Below are 23,472 nucleotides of genomic sequence, written 5' to 3' on the forward strand. Positions count from 1 at the left end.
GTCAAATCGTGCAGTATCATTTCCAAATACTTAGCTCAGCACAGTATTTATTTTATAATGCAGCAGTTACTTAATAGTGTATCTTGTATCTGCACTGACGTTCTAAGCCTGTAGTACTAAACCTATAAATATACATGAATGTCACAGAATAGAAATGCCTTACATAGAAATGTTATTACAAGCTGATGGTAACTTGCCTCGCACAAAGTTGCTCTAGATATTTAATGAAGAGAGAGAAACAGAGCGAGGGAATCAGAGTGAGAGACAGTCAGACCAGCAGAGAGACAGAAAGATAAACACTAATTTCCCATTTCTCCCTGTCTCCCCCAACAACCCCCCCCCCCCATCTCCCCGGTGTCATAGTCAGTATTCAAAAACAGCCCCACCGCACACCACTGCTCAGTGGCACCTAGATCATGCAACAAAAGAACAAATGCATATGCATGACCCACATCATGAATATTAATATTTCACAGAGTTAATTGGATGTGTTTTTTAGCCTCATGAATATTCAGCAACGTGCATATCAATGCTGAAATTCCCTCTGAATTTCTTATTAATTTGTATTTCCTCTCTTCTTCGCGCTCTCCCTCTCTCTCCCCTCTCTCTCGCGCTCTCTTTCTTTCTCATATGGTAATGTGAGATGGTAATTTTGACCTTTGCTTGGCTGGGTTGGAGCGGTTTGTAGAACTATTAGCAGAGTAAATCAGATTTGCTTTTCATTTCCACAGGCACATGTTGGTAATTGCTGCTCTTTTCTCTCAGAAGTAGCATTTTAATGCACTGTGAAACATAAGCTGAGCACACACGCACAAATACACAAAACACACACATGCACACGCACATGTTCGCACACACACTCACTAAGCACACACATGTGCACACACACACACACACTGACATACACACACACACACTATGGAAATACCAAAGTTCATTTGGAGGATGTAGCATGGAGAATCACTTTTAATGAATATAATTAATTGTATTTCGTGAGGGAATAGAGTAAGTGTGTGCTCAGGATGTGTATATCTGAATGTGTCTTTAGAGACTATTGAGAAAACCATCGAAACATAGATATATTTCTACAGCTGAGCAGTAATTTCACAGGTCACAGCCCAGGGTGTGAGTGTGTGGGGGTTAGATGTGAGAGGGGCGGGTCGATATAACTCCTCCAGCCCTTCAGACAGTCCCAGCTGGTCCCTTCACACCTCATACACTCTAATCATCAGCACTGACCGCTCACATGGGGCTCAGATGTGTGTGTGTCACGTGTTTTTATGTGTGTGTACGTCCAGGCCAGTGTGTGTGTGTGTCTCTCTCTGTCTATTTCAGTCCATGTGAGTTTTCTATGACAGGCTATATTAGTTCATATCATAGTGTACATACTTTTTCCTTTGTGTGTGGTTGTGAGTGAGGGTGTGTCCCTGTGTGTATAAGAGTGTATGTGTTCTCATTATACCCACTTTAAACCCCAAGAGGCTTCCATCCCACTGTCCTGGTATTCTAATAACACCCTGCCTGTCTCACTCTGATTGCTGCCATTGTTATGCAAATGATAATGCTGCGCACACAGACAACGAGAGAGGAAAGTAGACATTTATCTCCTCCATCTCTCCGCGCATCGGAAAAGTGCTGCGTGCGCTCTCCCTATCTCTCTCCATCCGTCCTCTTATCTCGCTTTCATCCCTCCAGTTATCTCTTTATCCTTCCTTTATGCGCCTCACACAATCACTCCGCCAATCATCTCATCTGGAAAACCATCAATTAGGCACACCTCGTCATTTCATCTGCCCACTATCTATCTAATGCATTCTCTCTCTGCACTTGGGTATGGACTGCTCTATTCTCTCCCCTAATCTGTTATCCTCTATTTGGGGAAAGTAGTTATTAGTTTGGAGGCTCTCCTTTGTGTGAGGGACAATGTGAGTTTAAACAGTCTTTGTGTGGTGAATTTATTGGAGTGTTCCCCTCGCTCTCTTTATGCCCCTCCAGCCATACAAAAAGAGAGATCCACATGCTGTTAAACATATTATGTATCATTTAGTTAAAACCCCTTTATCTTCATCTACACCCAGTTAACATCTCCTGGTAACGTTCCCTTTTGTTTCTGAAGCTAGAACACACACACAGTAAATAAATGAGCCCTGTGGTGTATGAGGTTGAGAGAGGCGAAAGGAGGCCAGTTCTCTCGTTAAAAGCATGTGTTAATGAAGTGCTGTTAAAACATAAAACTCCTGCATCCATTTTATACCCTGCTGCTCTCACACCTGGCAGAAGATCAATAGGCAATCTGCAAGCCTGCTCACCACCCTACTGCAAATGAACTAGCTCTGGAGCACTGAGCATCACACACAGATACACACATCGGCCTACACACTCTTAAAGGGATACTTTGGGATTTTGGCAATGAGTCAAATTAACTTGTGGATACCATTTTTATGTCTCTGCGTGCAGTTTGAAGGAAGTTGCCAACTAGCGTTAGCGCAATTGCTAACTAGCGATAGCATAATGACTGGGAGTCTATGGTATCTGCTAGCATGCTGGCACTACCGCTAACTTCCGTCATACTGGACACAGAGACATAAAAATGGTAGATGAAGGGCCTCATTGCCAAAATCCCGAAGTATCCCTTTAAACACACACACACACACACACACACACACACACACAAACACACACACATACTTAAACAATCTTAAACACATACATACTCACAGAGCCGGCTACCACTCGGTACTCTACCCTGCACCTTAGAGACTGCTGCCCTATGTACATAGTCATTGAACACTGGTCACTTAATAATGTTTACATACTGTTTTACCCACTTCAAATGTACACTGAGTTTACAAAACATGCTCTTTCCATGACATAGACTGACCAGGTGAATCCAGGCGAAAGCTATGATGCCTTATTGATGTCTCCTAAAACCACTTCAATCAGTGTAGATGAAGGGGAGGAGACAGGTTAAAGAAGGATTTTAAAGTCTTGAGACAATTGAGACATGGATTGTGTAGGTGAGCCATTCAGAGGGTGAATGGGCAAGACAAAATATTTAAGTGCCTTTGAACAGGGTATGGTAGTTGGTGCCAGGCGCACTGGTTTGAGTGTGTCAAGAACTGCAATGCTGCTGGGTTTTTAATGCTCAACAGTTTCCCGTGTGTATCAAGAATGGTCCACCACCCAAAGGACATCCAGCCAACTTGACAAAACTGTGGGAAGCATTGGAGTCAACATGGGCCAACATCCGTGTGGAACGCTTTTGACACCTTGTAGAGTCCATGCCCTGATGAATTGAGGCTGTTCTGAGGGCAAAAGGGGGTGCAACTCAATATTAGGAAGGTGTTCCTAATGTTTTGTACACTCAGTGTATATACTGTATTCTATTCAAGGCTCATCCTATATAACTACTGCTGTATACACCTTTTCTATTCACATACTGTCCATAATGTCTATACACACCATCATATACATATATATATTTATATTCCGACTCTGACATTGCTCGTTCTGATATTTCTTAGGGTTAGGGTTCTTTTATTTTTTGGATTTGTGTGTATTGTTTTGTATTGTCAGGTATTACTGCACTGTTGGAGCTAGAAATAGAAGCATTTCGCTGCACCTGCGATAACATCTGCAAAATATGTTTACGCGACCAATAAGATTTGATTTGATTTGAGAGGACACCTCTCTTTCTCGGTCATATCACATATTCACACCAACAGGCTCAACACACACATATTCACACCAACAGGCTCAACACACACACAGTTTCTTATCCAGTGCTGCAGTCTCCTTGAGCGTCTGTTTGTCCTATCGAAGCTGAGCGCTATCATTTAGTCCTGATCTTCAGAGCTCTTTGTTTCTGTCAGGTGCTCGTTTACTGACGCACTCGCGTGGGGAAAGGCTCTATATGGGTCAACAGGGAGGTGGTTACAAAAGCTAGAGCTGTATTACCACTCTGAGTTAGAAACTGGAAATACACAGAAGCATATACACTGAGTGTACAAAACATTAAGAACACCTTTCTAATATTGAGTTGCCCTGAAATCTTCAGGGCATGGACACTACAAGGTGTTGAAAGCGTTCCACAGGGATGCTGGCCCATGTTGACTCCAATACTTCCCACAGTTGTGTCAAGTTGGCTGGATGTCCTTTGAGTGGTGGTCCATTCTTGATACACATGGAAACTGTTGAGTGTGAAAAACCCAGTAGCGTTGCAGTTCTTAATACAAACCGGTGCGCCTGGCACCTACTAACATACCCCGTTCAAAGGCACTTCAATCTTTTGTTTTGCCCATTCACCCTCTGAATGGCACACGTACACAATCCCTGTCTCAACTGTCTTTAACCTGTCTCCTCCCCTTCATCTACACAGATTGAAGTACATTCAACAAGTGACATCAATAAGGGATCATAGCTTTCACCTGGTCAGTCTGTCATGGAAAGAGCAGGTGTCCCTAATGTTTTGTACACTCGTTATGAGATAAAAGCTACACACAACTAATCTAAAACCAAGTATGCTTTCGTTCTGTGGATTTGAAGTGACTCTCTGCACTTGTTTATCTTAATGAATGTCTCTTTATTTCGGCCCTGCTGAAGTGAATGTGTTTCTGTAGGGTCTTAAGAACAGGGCTTTATTTGTTAACACAGCAGAGAGGCGTAGAGCTAATGGAGAGAGGCTAAACGTGGCAACCTGACCGCGTGTGTATGTGTATGCGAACGTGCACGTACATGCACACATACGTGCGTGTCTGGCATGTGATTGAGTCTCAGGGACGTGGTCAATGGGGTCTATTGTATGGGAGCAGAGCAGCAGAAGGAGGGAGAGATAAACAGAGAGATAGACAGAGGGGGAGTGTGTGTGTGGTTTGGTGCTAACCCCTGCCATCTTGTCATGCTAATTCTCCATGGTGGGAGTCCAGATGAAGACTTCAGATAGCAGAGGAATTATAGACCAAGAGGATAATGGCATGGTCTTAATGAATGAAGGAAGGATTGGACTACTGAGCTGAACTGTGGCGTTTTCTCAAGCGGTCAGAGCAGAGAACCACAATGAAAACACTCATCCCATTCTATTTCTAGTTAGGGAAGCTCTTTACTTCGCACGCACACCCAGAGAAATAGAGCATTGTTAACCTTCATTCAATAAGATTCATTTTTTTTGAGCTCCCCAGTTGTACCACAGTATTCTGTCTTTCTGCCTGCCTGTGTGCCTGTCAGTCTGTCCGTCTGTCACTCTCACACATACACACGTGTCTGTCTGTCTGTCTGTTAGGTCAGGGGGGCCGGCTGTGAGCTGTCAGACCTCCCCTTTGGTACGGATCAATCCTACAGACCCTTTCATCTGTCCCTTTGATAGAGCAGTCACAGGACACAAACACACACTTCTCCGCAGGACAGCCTCGAAATCAGATGGCTGTCGCAGTGCTGTCCCCATGCGCGCCCTGCAGTCAATACACACACAGACACACACACACCCCCTCTGGCCTCGTCTCTGGTAGCGGTGTTCTCTCTGACAGCCACATTAGTCTAAGGGATAAAAGTGGAAGGGAATTGGATTTTCCTCTGCTGGGGGTGAGGGTTAGGATAGGCATTTATTAGTGTGTGTGTGTGTGGCATTTATCTCAGTGAGATAGTGATTTCATTTAGGGTGATGTATCACCGTCTTTACCCAGTATAGAGCTGTACGGTAGGAATCCCCGGTGTTGTTACTGACCTCCCCTGACAACCTTATCCTCCTGCCTCCCTCACCCCGGCTCCCCCTTTCCTCCCCCTCTCCCTCCTCACCTATCTCTCTTACTTTCTCCTTTATTTCTCTCCCCTACTCTTCCTACTCTCCCCTCACCCCTGACAACCATATTTCCCCCATACCTCTCCGCTCTCATCCCAATCGTACCTTCAACCTTCACCCTCCTCTTTCAATTTTCCTCTTTTCTTTCATCACCTCTCTTTCCCTGTCAGTCATCTCCTCCTCTCTCCTCCCTCCATCTCTCTCTCTCCTCCCTCCCTGCTCCTTATCTCTGTCTGGTTCCTCCCAGCATCTCTGATTAGGGAAATGTGGCCTATTCATCACTACTGACACAGGCTGTTTACAAACTGTACCACGCTTACCGTGTACACACACACACACACACACACACACACACACACACACACACACACACACACACACACACACACACACACACACACACACACACACACACACACACACACACACACAGGGACTGTTAACATATCTCTTCAGTGTATGTGTGTGTGATTGGGCCTCCCGAGTGGCGCAGCGGTCTAAGGCACTACAGATCCAGGTTCGATCCCGGGCTGTGTCACAGCCGGCCGCGACCGGGAGACCCATGAGGCGGCGCGCAATTGGCTCAGCGTCGTCCGGGTTAGGGGAGGGTTTGGCCTTGTCCCATCGCGCTCTAGCGACTCCTGTGGCGGGCCGGGCACATGCACGCTGACACGGTCGCTGGTTGTACGATGTTTCCTCCGACACATTGGTGCAGCTGGCTTCCGGGTTAAGCGAGCATTGTGTCAAGGCAGGGTTGTGTTTTCGGAGGATGCATGGCTCTCGACCTTCGCCTCTCCCGAGTCCGTATGGGAGTTGCAGCGATGGGACAAGACTGTATCTACCAATTGGATATCACGAAATTGGGGAGAAAAAGGGGTAAATAATATATATATATATTTTTTTTATGTGTGTGTGATTGGAACTGCATTCCCTCCTCTGACAATGGTTGGGGGGGGTACGGGGGTTATGTAAAGCAGTGGGAACAACTGCGGGTGCCTGCATATGGGGGTACTTTGTTCATCATTTATAAGCCCCACCAGGTGCCAGGCGGGGAACTAGACCTGTCAATCAATCACACTGACTACCCCCTGCCTCCACCCCTTCCCTCCACCCGTCTACCCACACAGGTGTTCAATTCCCCCTCCCTTCCTCCGTCTCCCCTGTCCCTTCTCCCCCTCGTCCCCAAGAGGCTGATCAGTATTCATGAGAACTCAAGATGGCCCCCTGCATGCACACGCACACTCACCCTGGTGGATTGGCCCAAAGTAATTATCTCCTGCCGTTTATGCAAGGCCCTGATTAGAAGCTGACACTGTGAATGATGACGACGTGCCATACTGTACCCCAGAGAGAGAGAGAGTGAGAGAGGGAGAGGTGGAAGAGAGAGAGGGGGAGATGTATGTGGAAGAAAGGGTGAATGAGATTGGTCTCCGCTGTGACCATTAACTTCTCCTGGCTCTACCTTCTTGCCATCTCTCTGTAGCCTGTATCTGTGTTGTGTTCTGTGCATAAATGTCGATGTGTTTTTCTCTCTGTCCTCAGGTAAGCCAGTGATGATCATCACAGAGTTCATGGAGAATGGATCCCTGGATACCTTCCTGAAGGTTAGTTAACACACACACACACACTACACTCTCATTATTCCTGTACTTTATGTTAACATACTCTCTGAAGGTCAGCTTGTGCTGCTCCTGTAGTATTTACAAATCTATCCTGGTTGAAAGAGGGATGGAAAGGAAAAGAAAGTGATTGTAAGAAAGTAATGGAGTCCTTTCAGTTCTGAAAGAAAACCACTCAACCCCACTGGCCTCATTCGTACTGAATGAATTTACAGTAAATGCCTATGGAGGGATTTACTCACAAACCTACAGACCCACACACACTACATCAGTAATGTTTAGAATGGGGCTTAGTATACATAGATGGACAAGTAGATGACCACGAGTGTTATGTCCATCTTTCCACTCCTATATCCATCCACTAGACCTTAATCCCGTTATAGCTAGTTTACGTTACAGCAATATCATCCCGCATAATATCCTGTTCTACCACACACTCACACACTCACGCACAAACACACATCGGCTCTCTCTCTCTCTCAGAGCAATATCCATCTACATCCCCTGCCGGTGTTTCAGCAGCTGTAGAGTAAGTTAATTAGGGATTGTTTTGTGAAATGCTGATTGATGCTCTGTCTCTCCAACCCACAGACTTCCTCTTTTATCAATTTCTCCCTATCCTATAGCAGCACTTCCAGTAAGGGATATGCGGGAGAAGGGGGGTAGGGGTGAGTGGGGGTTGAAGAGAGGAAGGGAGGGAGAGAGATGGAGGAGAAAGTGGGGGAGAGACAGAGAGAGAGAGAGAGAGAGAGAGAGAGAGGGAGAGGGATGCTTTGTTTTTGTGACCGATGCTTAATTGATCTGAGGTCTAATGAAACACATGTAACCCTTGGTGGAGCTGTACGAGCTATTACCCATAAAACTGATCTCTGAATTATATTGGATTTTTATGAAGCCACTATTTATGAAAGTCATTATGCTGACTACCCAGATCGAACATCGCCGATGCATGTGTGTGTGGGTGTGTGTGCTTGCTTTTGTGAATATGCATGTGTGTGTGTGTGTGTGTGTGTGTGTGTGTGTGTGTGTGTGTGTGTGTGTGTGTGTGTGCTCGGGTGTATATGAGCGAATGGTCTTCTTTCTCTTTGGTGTCAGTTTTCATCATTCATTTAGCCAGAGTATTGTGGATGGGAATGGGCTCCACTTAAGGAGAATTGTATCTGTACTGTGGTAATGAGCGTAGTACAGTGGTGATCTGTTCTCAGTGACACAGCCTGCCGTATATTATTGGAACTGTGGAGAAGGAAGTTTGAGATTGAGGGAGAAAAAAGGTAGTCAGGCTGGGGGTGTAATTGACAGAGTAAGCCTACTGTGGTGTGGACGCGATGTGTGTATACTGTATGTGTTCAATTCAAGCCAATTCAATAAACATTATTGTTCCCCAAGGGCATATTGTAGCCGGGCCGACGGTGACAACACAGACAGAACATACAACAGCAAACAACTTGTATACAACAGTGTCTCCCTCTCTCTCACTCTCTCTCTCTCTTTCTCTCCCCCCTCTGCCTTTCTTTCTTTCTCTCTCACTCTCTCTCTCTCTCTCTCTCTCTCTCTCTCTCTCTCTCTCTCCCCCCTCTGCCTTTCTTTCTTTCTCTCTCACTCTCTCTCTCTCTCTCTCTCTCTCTCTCTCACTCTCTCTCTCTCTCTCTCTCTCTCTCTTTCTCTCCCCCTCTGCCTTTCTTTCTTTCTCTCTCCCTCTCTCTCTCTCTCTCTCTCTCTCTCTCTCTCTCTCTCTCTCTCTCTCTCTCTCTCTCTCTCTCTCTTTCTCTCCCCCCTCTGCCTTTCTTTCTTTCTCTCTCACTCTCTCTCTCTCTCTCTCTCTCTCTCTCTCTCTCTCTCTCTCTCTCTCTCTCTCTCTCTCTCTCTCTCTCTCTCTCTCTCTCTCTCTCTCTCTCTCTCTCTCTCTCTCTCTCTCTCTCTCTCTCTCTCTCCCCCCTCTGCCTTTCTTTCTTTCTCTCTCACTCTCTCTCTCTCTCTCTCTCTCTCTCTCTCTCTCTCTCTCTCTCTCTCTCTCTCTTTCTCTCCCCCTCTGCCTTTCTTTCTTTCTCTCTCACTCTCTCTCTCTCTCTCTCTCTCTCTCTCTCTCTCTCTCTCTCTCTCTCTCTCTCTCTCTCTCTCTCTCTCCCCCCTCTGCCTTTCTTTCTTTCTCTCTCTCTCACTCTCTCTCTCTCTCTCTCTCTCTCTCTCTCTCTCTCTCTCTCTCTCTCTCTCTCTCTCTCTCTCTCTCTCTCTCTCTCTCTCTCTCTCTCTCTCTCTCTCTCTCTCTCTCTCTCTCTCTCTCTCACTCTCTCGCCCTCTCTCTCTGTTAGAAACACGACGGTCAGTTCACAGTGATCCAGTTGGTGGGCATGCTGCGTGGCATCGCATCGGGCATGAAGTACCTGTCTGACATGAGCTACGTTCACCGAGACCTGGCTGCCCGCAACATCCTGGTCAACAGCAACCTGGTGTGTAAGGTGTCTGACTTCGGCCTGTCACGAGTACTGGAGGATGACCCTGAGGCTGCATACACCACACGGGTAAGACACCCACACACACATACCACACGTGTAATATAAATGAGAATGTGTTACTATACCGTACATGTAGGTAAAGGAATATGCTATTTAAATCAGACTGATACAGGATGGTACAATTGGAATTTGGTTAGACCCTTACCCCCTACCCCCTTGGCACTTCATGAATATATAAAATAACTGGATAGGCATATACTGTACAGTAGATCTAGCTATATATGGCTCTGGGTATGAGCAATTTGGTATTTGTACTGATAGGCCTAGGTGGAATTTTCCCCAATCCAATCATTTCAGATCTACAAAGGCTTTGTTTACACAGGCAGCCCAATTCTGATGTTATTTTTCACTCATCGGTCTTTTGACCAATCACATCAGATCTTTTTACATCACATATTTTTCAGAGCTGATCTGATTTTTCAAAAGACCAATTAGTGGGGAAAACAATATCTGAATTGGGCTACCTGTGTAAACACAGCCTTTGTAGATCTGAAAGGATTGGATTCAGGGATATTTATCAATGATCAATGAAAGGATGGGATTTTCATCAATTTTGTAGCCTACTGTATGTTTGTGAGGTTGAGTGACTGAGAGAGAAGAGTAGGAAGATGGAGAGAAAGAGAGAGATTGCGAGAAGGAGAAGGAGAAGTAGAGAGCTTGTCAGCCCATGTCAGTGCCCCTGTCGTCCAAATATGCGGTAATTGCAGGTTTGTCTGAGAAAATGTATTTCTCCTCTCACCTCTCACATCCCCTTTTTCACCTCAACCCTCATCCCCCCTCTCCCCCTTACTCCTCACTCACTAGCCTTTCCCCTTTTCACTTCTCTCTACTATCCTCTCTCCCCCCTCACTCCTTCCGTTCCTAATGCCCCTTACTCCCTTCCTCTTGTGTGAGAGAAAGAGAGAGAGGTTGAGAAATCCCGCGTGAAAGAGCTTGTCAATCTCTGTTAGTCTAACAGTGCCCCTTGTCCTCCCATTGGGATAATTGCAGGTTTGTCAGAGAAAAAGCTTTTGTTTTTCTCACCTCTCTAACTCACCACTCACTCCCCTACTCCTCGCCCCTCATTCCCCAGAGATAAAAAGAGTACGATTATACTAAAGCCCAATGCCAGAATCGACCCCTTACCCCCTACCTCCTTGGCACTTCACAAAGATATAAAAGGACTGGATAAGCATATAGATCTAGCTACAGTGCCTTCAGAAAGTATTCATACTCCTTGATTTATTCCACATTTTGTTGTGTTACAGCCTGAATTCAAAATGGATTAAATGTATATATATTTCCTCACCCATCTACACACACTACCCCATAATGACAAAGTGAAAACATGTTTTTAGAAATGTTAGTACATTTATTGAACATACAGAAATACAGAAATATCTCATTTACATAAATATTCACACCCAGTCAGTACTACAGCTGTGAGTCTTTCTGGGTAAGTCTCGTAAGAGCTTTCTACTCCTGAATTGTGCAACATTTGCCCATTATTATTTTCAAAAATGTTCAAGCTCTGTCAAATTTGTTGTTGATTATTGATAGACAACCATTTTCAGGTCTTGCCATAGATTTTAAAGTAGATTTAAGTCAAAACTGTAACTCGGACACATTCACTGTCTTCTTGGTAAGCAAATTGGTTGTTGATCATTTCTAGACAACCATTTTCAGGTCTTGCCATAAGACTTTGATGTAGATTTAAGTCAAAACTTTAGCTCAGCCATATTCACTGTCTTCTTGGTAAGCAACTCCAGTGTAGATTTGGCCTTGTGTTTTAGGTTATTGTCATGCTGAAAGGTGAATTCATCTCCCAGTGTCTGGTGGAAAGCAGACTGAACCAGGTTTTGCTTAGCTCCATTCTGTTTATTTTCTATCCTGAAAAACTCCACAGTCCTTAATGATTACAAGCATACCCATAACATGATGCAGCAACCACTATGCTTGAAAATATGGAGAGTGGTACTCGGTAATGTTTTGTATTGGAGTTACCAAAACATAACACTTTGTGTTCAGGACAAACAGTTAATTTTTTTGCCACATTTTTTGCAGTATAACTTTAGTGCCTTGATGCAAACAGGATGAATGTTTTGGAATATTTGTATTCTGTACAGGCTTCCTTCTTTTCACTCTGTCAATTAGGTTAGTATTGTGGAGTAACTATAATGTTGTTGATCCATCCTCAGTTTTCTCCTATCTCCTGTTTTAAAGTCACCATTCGCCTCATGGTGAAATCCCTGAGCGGTTTCCTTTCTCTTTGGCAACTGGGTTAGAAAGGACGCCTGTATCTTTTTAGTGACTGGGTATATTGATACACCATCCTAAGGGTAATTAACAACTTCACCATGCTCAAAGGGATATTCAATGTCTGCGTTTTTTTTTTTTTTACACTACCAATCGGTGCTCTTCTTTGCGAGGCATTGAAAAACCTCCCTGGTCTTTGAGGTTGAATCTGTGCTTGAAATTCACTACTCGATTGAGGGACCTTACAGATACTTGTATGTGTGGGGTACAGAGATGGTGTAGTCATTAAAAAATCATGTTAACCACTATTATTGAATATGGAATGAGTCCATGCAATTTATAATGCGATTTGTTAAGCACATTTTTTGTTAGGCTTGCCATAACAAAGGGGTTGAATACTTATTGACTCTAGACATTTCAACTTTACATTTTTTATTAATTTCTCAAATGTTCTACAAACAAAATTCCACGTTGACATTATGCGGTATTATGTGTAGATCAGTGACACAAAATCTAAATGTAATCAATTGTAAAATTCAGGCTGTAACACAAGAAAATGTGGAAAAATTGAAGGGGTGTGAATACTTTAGGTGTGATATGGTTACATTTTCTGGTGCCTGTTAAAAGCCGAGCTGCAGCATTTTTAACTAACTGTAGACGATGGAGTGATTTCTGACTGAGACTTATACTGTACAAAGGGTAACAGTAATCTAGGTGTGAGGAAATAAAATAATGTATAACTTTCTCCAGATCAGTGACTGAAATAAAATACTTCACTAGCTATATTTCTTAAATGATAAAAGCAGGACTGGACAACCTTCTTTAGATAAAGCTAGAGGTTTAGGTCAGGGTCAATGACCACGCCAAGGTTTCTGGCCGTAGGCTTTACATTGGTGGACAAATATCCAAGGTTATTTACAATCTGGGATCTAGCAAGGTGGGGGCCAAATAAAACAACCTCTGATTTCTTATCATTGAGCTGGAGAAATGTGTCAGACATCCAACATTTGATGTCAGCAAGACACTTGTGAAAGGTAGTTCCGCTAGCTTGGTCACTGGGTCTGATTGGTAAATAAAGCTGCGTGTCATCCACATAGCAGTGAAACTGGATGTTATGATTGCGGATGACGTCACCAAGGGGAAGCATGTACAGGGAAAAAAGGATGGGCCCCAGAATTGACACCATAGTGAATAGATGCTGGGGATGATACTGAACCATCCATGCATGCTCATTGAGAAACGTCTGCTACATAGATATGACCCGAACCAGTCGATGGCAACGCCGGAGATTCCCACTCACCTTTCCAGACGGTCAGCAAGGATGTTCTGATCAATAGTATCAAACGCTGCACTGAGATCCAAAAGAACTAGAATGGAGCATTCACCGGCATCGGCAGCCAACAGAAGGTCATTACTGACTTTCAATAAAGCAGTTTCCATGCTGTGAAGTGAGTGGAAGCCCGACTGGAATTTTTCAAATAAATTGTTCATACTCAAATAAGCCACAAATTGCTTGAAAACAACTTTGTCTAAAATCTTGGATAAAAAAGGAAGTTTAGAGATCTATAATTACTCAGCCAATGTGTCAGTCACTCGCTGGTAGATACTGTACATCTACACACACACATAGATCTACAGGCCATAGAGGGAGGGAGGGAGGGATAGAGAGAGAGAGAGAGAGAGAGAGAGAGAGAGAGAGAGAGAGAGAGAGAGAGAGAGGGAGGGAGGGAAGATAGAGAGAGTAATAGAGACAGAGAGAAAGAGTGGAGTGAAATGAAGAGAGGGGAGGGTTAGAGAGGGAGAGAGAAAAGGAAAGAGGGGGGAGGGGGGGGACTGCTTACTTTGTCTCTTTCATTTGACTTTGACCAGAGAGCTGGGACTAGTAGGAGTGCAACAGTAGCAGCATATTAAGACTGGTGTGATCTGTATAGGGAGCCAACCAGGCATCTTAATGCTGTCTCCTCTGTCCTCCTTATACACAGTCAGTCCCAATGCCTTTTAAAGGCCTGTTTTCTGCTGCACCTACTCCATATACACTCCTTTGATCCTTATTTTCCTCCTGAACAACAAAGGAAAAAAGGCTTGTGAAAGACCAGTGAAAGAGGACAGATGGAGGAGTGAAGTCAAAGCACTACTGTGTTCCCTGTTATTGTGTGAATAGAAAGACATGCTTTGGGTTTGTGTTTTAATCAATGAATATAATGAGGTACATCCCTATGACTACTCTATTCTGTGTTTCCGTGCAGTTCTTTGAGCTTTCCTACCTACGCCCCCACAGCGTGTATTGTTCCTCTCTCTCTTTCAACGGAATTCAATGAGTTGAATTGGTACATATGGTCAAAGCAGAAAGTCATGAATAGTAGTAGTTTGTAAATCTTGTATTAACCTTTCAGTAATGTTTTATTAACCCTTTCTAAATGTATTATTAACCCTTTATAAACCTGTTATTAACCCTTCCAGGGAGGAAAGATCCCCATCCGATGGACGTCTCCAGAGGCCATTGCCTACAGGAAGTTCACGTCAGCCAGTGACGTGTGGAGCTACGGCATCGTCATGTGGGAGGTGGTCTCATACGGAGAGAGACCTTACTGGGAGATGTCCAACCAGGATGTGAGTAGTTTCATTATGATAAAGCACAGTGTATAGCTGATATGGTATATATTCATCAATTATTTGCTATTGATGGCTGTTCTTGTCAATCGTGGGTTTGTTTTGTGCGGAAGCTAGATGGACTCAGTTGGCTTTCTCTCCCATCCTCAGTGGACTATCATTATTATGATGACAATTATTGTGATTGACTAGGGTCTATCTAATCCGCCTCTATGTCTCTCTCTCTCTCCCTCCCCCAATTTCCAGGTGATAAAAGCGATAGATGAGGGATACCGTCTTCCGGCCCCTATGGACTGTCCTGTTGTCCTCCACCAGCTGATGTTGGACTGCTGGGAGAAGGGCCGCAGCGAACGGCCCAAGTTTGGCCAGATCGTCACCACCCTGGACAAGCTGATCAGAAACCCAGCCAGACTCCGAGAGCTGGCCAACAGCTCAGTATGGTGAGTTACAATGGGTCAAAAACTCAGTCTTCAGGCACACACTGTCAGATCCAGAATAAACTATTAGAACTAGTATCTGGACTGTTTGTGATATTTAACTATGCTGATAAGAATGTGTATATTCTCTCCTGTTTGCCCAGCAGGGAAGACCCAACCACTCCAGAGTTTAGTGTGAGTACGGTGGAGGAGTGGCTGGAGGCCATCAAGATGGACCATTACAAGGAGAACTTCTCCAGCGCTGGATACGTCACCCTGGACTCTGTCCTCTACATCAGCATCAGGTGAGAGACATGGGCAGGGCTGGACTGAGCTGGGCTGGACTGAGCTGGGCAGGGCTGGACTGAGCAGGGCTGAGCTGAGGCTGGGCTGAGCTGGGTTGGGGAAAGGGGAGTCATTTGTTGCAGCTGTTTCGCGTTTTTCTAACTCCCTTTTTGCTCTGTCCTCTTCTGTAGTGAGCTCGTTAAGATGGATGTGACTTTGGCGGGTCACCAGAAGAAGATCCTCTCCAGTGTCCAGAGCCTGCAGACCCAGGGGACCCACATCCAAGTATAACAGTTTCCCCATAGAGACACACAGAGAGGGAGGGCCAAAATGGATGCTCTGCTCTGAGATTAAGCCGACATAGACATCTTGGGTTGGGTTTCCCCATACAAAAACACTTAGATGGAGCCGTAATGGACGCTCGGCTCCTTTACTTCCTCTTCGCAGCTTCACCATTCCACCCGTCCTGGATGTTTTGATAGTGTAGGCACTTCCAGCTTCTGTCCTCGCACTTAGAGGCTTAGCAACCCAGCAACCTCAGAAACCAGGCTACATCCAAGACGTCTCAGACCATATCAACAAGAACAACAACAATAAAAAAAATAAAAAAATAATTTGATTGTAATTATCATCACTGTCTGTGAAGTTTAGTGTACAGTTGTTTTTATGGTTGTTTTGTTTTTCGTTTTACGATTAGCTGTTTTTTATTTTCTACACAGTTTACGGTGCCAGGAGATATTATATATGTATAGATAAATGTTTACAAGAGCTATGTGTCAGTCCGCCAGTCTAGAACTGAACCTAAAGTTTGTATCAGTCGTCAGGCAACGCAGGTGGGGTGTTCCTTCCTGGTGCATGTGTTTCCAGGCCCCTCCCCTTCCTATAAGCCCCTCCCCGAGGACGCTATTAGACGTTTCATGGATGTGTGAGGGAGATAGGAGAAATAGAGAGATGTGAAAATATGAGATGGAGATGTCTGTTTATGGTCTCAGAAGACTTCCGTTCCGTTTGGCCAGGAATAGATGGGGCTTCCATAGCCACTGCTTCCAGACACACACAGTTCACTTGAATAAGATGCCCTACCATTTTTCATTTAGTACAGCCTACAGCAGCAACGTATAGGATGCCGGCAGTAAGAAATCTGCAGTACAATACAGTGTTAGCACATTATCTTCCAAGAGTTGGCCTCCTCAGTTGGAGAAGCTATAACGGTTTGTGACAGAAGAGCAGAGAAGTAGATAACCTTGTATGTGTGAAGTTGACACTGTTTGGCATGTGTATCTGTTTCTCAGATGTTCTGCCATGTACAGTTAGTATTGCTCTGAAATGTTGGGAAAAGTCAGACAAGCAGTCTTGGTTGTGAGGTAGACTTGACTTGAGTAGACTGTGGTGAGTGGTGTTTTTTGCCTAATTTCACCCCTGATTAATATGGGTTCATTCACAGTTTGTGCTAACCACCTCTGTTCAGTAATGCCAACTGCTTCCAAATCTACAAGAGTCAAGGCCCTATTCAAGCAAACCTGCTAACGTCATTTCCTGGATAAGTGAAAAACATAAATGTCCTGTACTCAACAAAACAATATTTACAATGTGAAACAAAGGAAATTCTACTGCATATCAAAACCAACATTCCCTCTCACTTTGGGGAGGGAAGAGTGAAGTTTTGGACTTATCTAGGAAATCCAGCTAGCGGTTTTGATTTAATATGGCCGTCATTGTGCACTGCACCCCTGTATGTACCTGGTTATGTTTATGATAACAGTGTTATTCTGCTACCTGACTGGACAACAAACGCACCAACATATATACCATTGTACCATACTGTAAAATATGTACAGAGTTGATTTGAAACTCTAGAATGTTTGTAACAATAATGGTGATGATGATGGTAATGATGTACTTTTATTCTGAAGGAGAGAAATCTGGCATTTTTTCTTGCGGAGGCGGGTCATAGGAGATAGGCAGCGTGTGATTCGTTGACCTGCTCTATGGAATGTACGTTACGTAGCATGGGTATTACGTTTCAGTCTTTGATTAACAGGTGACAGGGACTGCAGTTTTCACTCGGCCGTCGACCTGAGGACGCTCGACTTTTAGATGCCTTATTTACTGTGCTACGTTTCTGTTCCCCTTCTCCCCTGATCCCAATAGATGCGGTGTTATGAGTAAATCTGTATATAGTATTTATCTGTTTCCCCGAGGTGACGTCACAGAAAATATCTGGTTTTATAACTGAAAACCCCCAGGCTGTTAGCACCTCTGTTTTGGTTCTTAAAAAAATAGTATACATAAAACTCTATACTGCTGCTGTAAATCAACCACCAGTTTATTGGAAGCTGTATTGAAAAATACATTAGAAAGTAAACTGTTCGTGTTTGTTTTGGTTTAGGAATTGTACCTGTTGGTATACCTGTCTGAACATGGTGGTCGCTGTATAGCAGAGAGAAGTTAGGATTATTCCCTTCGTAAGTGTTCCAATGCCTCCCACACACGATGGAGATGAGCAAATCTAAACAGCTGAATTAACCTTTGTCTTTCCAATGTGTCTCTGAAGGTGTCTCTAATAATGATGCGCTACCAGCAAAGGATGTATTCGTTATAGTAAATGGATTGAATTGCCAGCAGCCTTTTGCGGTGTCATCAATTAGACTCAAATATTCAACAAAGGACAGCATATTGCGTCCGTTCATTCAAATTCAAAAAAGCTAAATACTGCAGGACAGTGGTGACCAGTTGAAGGTTACCTGTCTGTCAGTACTCATCATTTTACACTTTGAAATTGTCCTCGTTTGGTGAGATAATCAATCACTCCCCAACCAGACGTCATAACCTTTGACCCCTATCTCATGACCCTTGAACCTCAGCCAGGCTCTGAGCCCTTTCATTTGGATGGATAAAGTTGCCCTTAGACACTGTTCAAATGTCAGTTTTGTGTTCCCCCCTAACAGTTAAAGTTAGGATATGGAAATAGTAAGCTGATCCTAGATATTTGTTAGTGAAGACTTCTACCCCCAGCCAGGCCGGTTCTTTAAATGTTCCCAGACTGATTCCTTGTGAGATTGTTCTCTCGCTCTCCCTGGTCTCTCTTCCTTCCTGCCCTTGGCCCCATTATATTTATCATGGCAGATTTCTATGCGCTTGTTCTAAAGTCCTTCATGTTGCTGTAATAAATATGCTCATATTTTTTATTTCTCACCTGAAGCTTTTGGTATCTTACTTTTCTTTCGCGCATACACACACGTGCATGTCGACACACACACACACATACAGAGACGTGCAGAGCCCGGACTTGAACCCAATCGAACATCTCTGGAGAGACTTAAAAATAGCTGTGCAGCGACACTCCCCTTCCAACCTGACAGAGCTTGAGAGGATCTGCAGAGAAGAATGGAAGAAACTCCCCAAATACAGGTGTGCCAAGCTTGTAGCGTCATACCCAAGAAGACTCGAGGCTGTAATCGCTGCCAAAGTTACTTCAACAAAGTACTAAGTAAAGGGTCTGAATACTTATGTAAATGTGATATTTCAGTTTTCAGTTTTAGTTTTTTTTGCAAAAATGTATAAAAACTTGTTTTTGCTTTGTCATTATGGGGTATTGTGTATAGATTGATGAGGGGGAAAAAAACAATTTAATCAATTTTAGAAGAAGGCTGTAACGTAACAAAATGTGGAAAATTCAAGCGGTCTGAATACTTTCCGAATGCACTGTACATACAAACATCCATGATGCGTACAAAGCTAACCCCCGCCCCCACTTTGGCCAATAAGAACAAGTCTCTCTGTTCCTACTCGCAGCCTACAAGCAGCAACTCAAAAGGACTGTTTTGAGAATACTGATTAGAATATGTTCAAAGATTCATCCTCCTAGGACTCATCCATCAACATTGAGGAATATACATCGTCAGTCACAGGCTTCATTAGGAATGTGTTGATTATGTTGTACCCACAATGACAATCCGGCCATACCCCATTCAAAAACCCTGGATGAACGGAGATATGAACGTAGATATCTTTACCATGCTGAGAGCCCATACTGCAGCATTCAATATCACTAGAACGATCCCCGATGTCTCGGTGGCGTGCGACGAGTTCCTAGGGCAAGGACTGAAATGGGTAAACAATCGTTCTCCTATAATGCACCTTGGTCCTGGAACGAACTAAGAAATACTTTAAAACTGGAGGAGAGGGTATTGCTGTCTGAGTTTAAAGCTCTGATCGAAGAAAATGTCACTGACCATTGTAATTGTTTTTAATGTACTGTATTGTATTGTATTGTGTGTTGTATGTACACGCTGACTTCTTCCTGCTGATTTCTTCCTGCGGATCTCTTGCCAGGTCCCCCCTTGCAAAAGAGATTTCTAACGTCAAGTGTCTTTTCCTGGTTAAATAAAGGTTAAATATGTTTTTTTTTGCTGTGTGATTAGGGTTTGAGCATAGCCTGAAGGTAGGGAGGGGCAGTTCCTCTTGCTGCTCCGAATGGCAAGTACCATGGTCTTGTAGTGGATACGAGCTTCGACTGGAAGCCAGTGGAGTTTGCGGAGGAGGGGGGTGATATGGAGAACTTGGGAAGGTTGAACACCAGGCGGGCTGTAGCTTTCTGGATAAGTTGGGTTTAATGGTAAAAGCGGGAAGCCCAGCCAACAGCGAGTTGCAGTAGTCCAGACGGGAGATGACAAGTGCCTGGATTAGGACCTGCGCCGCTTCCCGTGTGAGGTAGGGTCGTACTCAATGGATGTTGCAGAGCAGTCTCGGTTTGAAGCCTGACTGGTTAGGGTCAAGAAGGTCATTCTGAGAGAGATAGCGAAAGAGTTGGTCAGAGACAGCACGCTCAAGTGTTTTGGAAAGAAAAGAAAGAAGGGATACTGGTCTGTTGAGTGTTGGTTTCTTGAAGAGAGGAGAGATTCGGGCTATTTTGAAGTCAGAGGGGACACAACTAGTGGTCAGGGATGAGTTAAGTGAGGAATGGGAGAAGGTCTCCAGAGATGGTCTAGAGAAGGGAGGAGGAGATGGAGTCGTGTGGGCAGGTTGTCGAGCGGCCGGACCTCAGTAGTCACAGGATTTCATCTGGAGAGAGAAGGGAGAAAGAGGTCAAGGCGTAGAGTAGTTCTGTGTGGGTGGGACCAGTGGATTCAATAGGCTGAGTGAATGAGGAGCGGATGTCGTAAACCTTCTTTTCAAAATGGTTGACAAAGTCGTCCGCAGAGAGGGAGGAGGGAGGGGAAGTGGGTGGATTAAGGTGGGAGGAGAAGATGGAAAAGTGTTAGAGGCAGAAGCTTGAAATTTAGTGAGATTGAAAGTGGCTTTAGGAGCGGACACAATTAGAGAGGAGGAAGTTAAACGATGATAGGTCACAGACTACAAAGGCAAATCCAGCTGTGTGGTGCCAACTGAAGCCTCCCTCCCAAATGAGCTTAACACATTCTATGCTTGCTTCGAGGTAGACAATACCAAGCCATCCAGGAAGACTCTCACTGCTCTCGTTCTCCAAGGCTGACGTGAGGAAAACACTCAAAAGAGTGAATAGTCATAAAGCCGCCGGCCCAGATGGCATCCCTGGTCACGTCCTCAGACCAGCTGGCGGGCGTCTTCTCGGACATCTTCAACCTGTCCCTGTCCCAGGCTGTCGTCCTCACCTGCTTCAAAGAGACCACCATCGTCCCAGTGCCCAAGAAATACAAGGTAACATGCCCAAATGACTGTCGCCCCGTCGCACTCAACCCAGTCATCATGAAGTGCTTCGAGAGGCTGGTTATGGCCCACATCTCGGCCAGCATGCCAGGCACACTAGACCCACTCCAATTTGCCTACCACTCCAACAGAACCACGGAAGATACCATTTCCATCGCTATTCACACGGCCGTAACACATCTGGACAAGAGGAACACCTATGTGAGAATGCTGTTCATTGACAACAGTTCAGCATTCAACACTATTGTTCCCTCCAAGCTCGACACCAAGCTCAGAGCCCTGGGTCTGGACACCACCCTCTGCAACTGGATCCTCTACTTCCTGATGGGAAGGCTGTGAGGATTGGCAACAACACCTCCTCCAAACTGACTCTTAACACATGGGCCCTCCAGGGGTGTGTCCTCAGCCCTCTGCTGGATTGCCTGTTCACCCACGACTGTGTGGCTTTGCACGATACCAACTCCATCATCAAGTTTGCTGATGACACCACAGTTGTAGGTCTGATAATCAACAACAACGAGTCAGCCTATAGGGAGCAGGTAAGTGAACTGGCAACCTCTCCCTCAATGTCAGCAAATAGCGTCTCTACTACCTAAGGCAGCATAATCAAGGACCCCACACCCCAGCCACGAGCTGTACACTCCCTTACCATTGGGCAGACGGTATCGGAGCATGAGGTCTGGTACCAACAGGCTCAGAGACAGTTTCTATCTAGAAGCCATCAGACTGCTGAATACTTTAACTGGACTGACCACCTGCACTGACTCTCCGCACCTTAGCAGTCATCCACACACACACACACACACACACACAAACACACACATTAATTCTACACACACATCACAACTGCTGCTACCAGACTGTTATTATTATTGCTAAATACTGCACAATTTAAGACATGCCCCCTAATCCCCCCCTTCTCCAAAACATGTGTAAATATTGGACTATAAATTGTGCCTTCCTGTATTATACTTATGCTTAAATGTTTATTCTATTCCACTGAGCCATTTACTTTATGTTCGTAATCTTATTGTTCTTGTATTGTCGAGAAGGAACCCACTTCGCTGGATGGTGTATACCATGTGTATCCTGTACATACAACTAATAAAACTTGAAACTAGATAACCTCCTCATAACCCCCATTCAGACATTTTGTAATAATGGTGTCATTGTTTCTATGTCTGTGTGTGTGTGTGAGAGAGAGAGAGAGGGAGAGAGAGAGAGAGAGAGAGAGAGAGAGAGAGAGAGAGAGAGAGAGAGAGAGAGAGAGAGAGAGAGAGAGAGAGAGAGAGAGAGAGAGAGAGAGAGAGAGAGAGAGAGAGAGAGAGAGAGAGAGAGAGAATGAACTACAGGACAAAATACAAACCCTCCAACCCAAAAAGGCATGTGGTGTTGATGGTATCCTGAATGAAATGATAAAATATACAGACCACAAATTCCAATTGGCTATACTTGGAGACAAATTTGACCCCAATAACTACCGTGGGATATGCGTCAACAGCAACCTTGGGAAAATCCTCTGCATTATCATTAATGTTCAGCAGACTAGTTCATTTCCTCAGTGAAAACAATGTACTGAGCAAATGTCAAATTGGCTTTTTACCAAATTACCGTACCACAGACCACGTATTCACCCTGCACACCCTAACTGACAAAAGAACAAACCAAAACAAAGGCAAAGATGTCTCCCGAGTTGCACATTTCTTTCCACAGGACCGTGGGGTGAGACAGGGATGCAGCTTATATATCAATGAATTGGTGAGGGCACGAGAACAGGCTGCAGCCCCCGGCCTCACCCTACTAGAATCTGAAGTCAAATGTCTACTGTTTGCTGATGATCTGGTGCTTCTGTCACCAACCAAGGAGGGCCTACAGCAGCACCTAGATCTTCTGCACAGATTCTGTCAGACCTGGGCCCTGCCAGTAAATCTCAGTAAGACAAAAATAATGGTGTTCCAAAAAAGGTCCAGTTGCCAGGACCACAAATACAATTTCCATCTAGACACCATTGCCCTAGAACACACAAAAAATGACACATACATTGGCCTAAACATCAGCGCCACAGGTAACTTCCACAAAGCTGTGAATGATCTGAGAGACAAGGCAAGAAGGGCCTTCTATGCCATCAAAAGGAACATAAAATTCGACATACCAATTAGGATCTGGCTAAAAATACTTGAATCAGTTATAGAACCCATTGCCCTTTATGGTTGTGAGGTCTGGGGTCCGCTCACCAACCAAGAATTAAACAAATGGGACAAACACCAAATTGAGACTCTGCATGCAGAATTATGCAAAAATGTCCTCTGTGT

General features: G+C 44.5%; 1 protein-coding gene across 2 annotated transcripts in view; it reads left to right on the top strand.

Annotated features, from left to right (window-relative positions):
* The window catches only part of epha4b (eph receptor A4b), a 134,471-nt gene extending 115,804 nt beyond the window's left edge, over positions 1-18,667 (top strand). Inside the window, exons 14-19 of one of the 2 annotated variants that reach the window (XM_041896581.2) lie at positions 7,337-7,398; positions 9,723-9,932; positions 14,622-14,771; positions 15,018-15,211; positions 15,352-15,492; positions 15,664-18,667. In XM_041896581.2, coding sequence (XP_041752515.2) covers positions 7,337-7,398; positions 9,723-9,932; positions 14,622-14,771; positions 15,018-15,211; positions 15,352-15,492; positions 15,664-15,763 — 857 coding nt within the window. In that variant the 3' untranslated portion in view covers positions 15,764-18,667. The remainder of the gene's footprint in view (positions 1-7,336; positions 7,399-9,722; positions 9,933-14,621; positions 14,772-15,017; positions 15,212-15,351; positions 15,493-15,663) is intronic. The other variant, XM_041896582.2, reaches the window with a different exon arrangement.
* The last annotated feature ends 4,805 nt before the right edge of the window (positions 18,668-23,472 follow it).

Source organism: Coregonus clupeaformis, chromosome 14 (genome assembly GCF_020615455.1).
Source record: "Coregonus clupeaformis isolate EN_2021a chromosome 14, ASM2061545v1, whole genome shotgun sequence".
Lineage (NCBI taxonomy): Eukaryota > Metazoa > Chordata > Actinopteri > Salmoniformes > Salmonidae > Coregonus > Coregonus clupeaformis.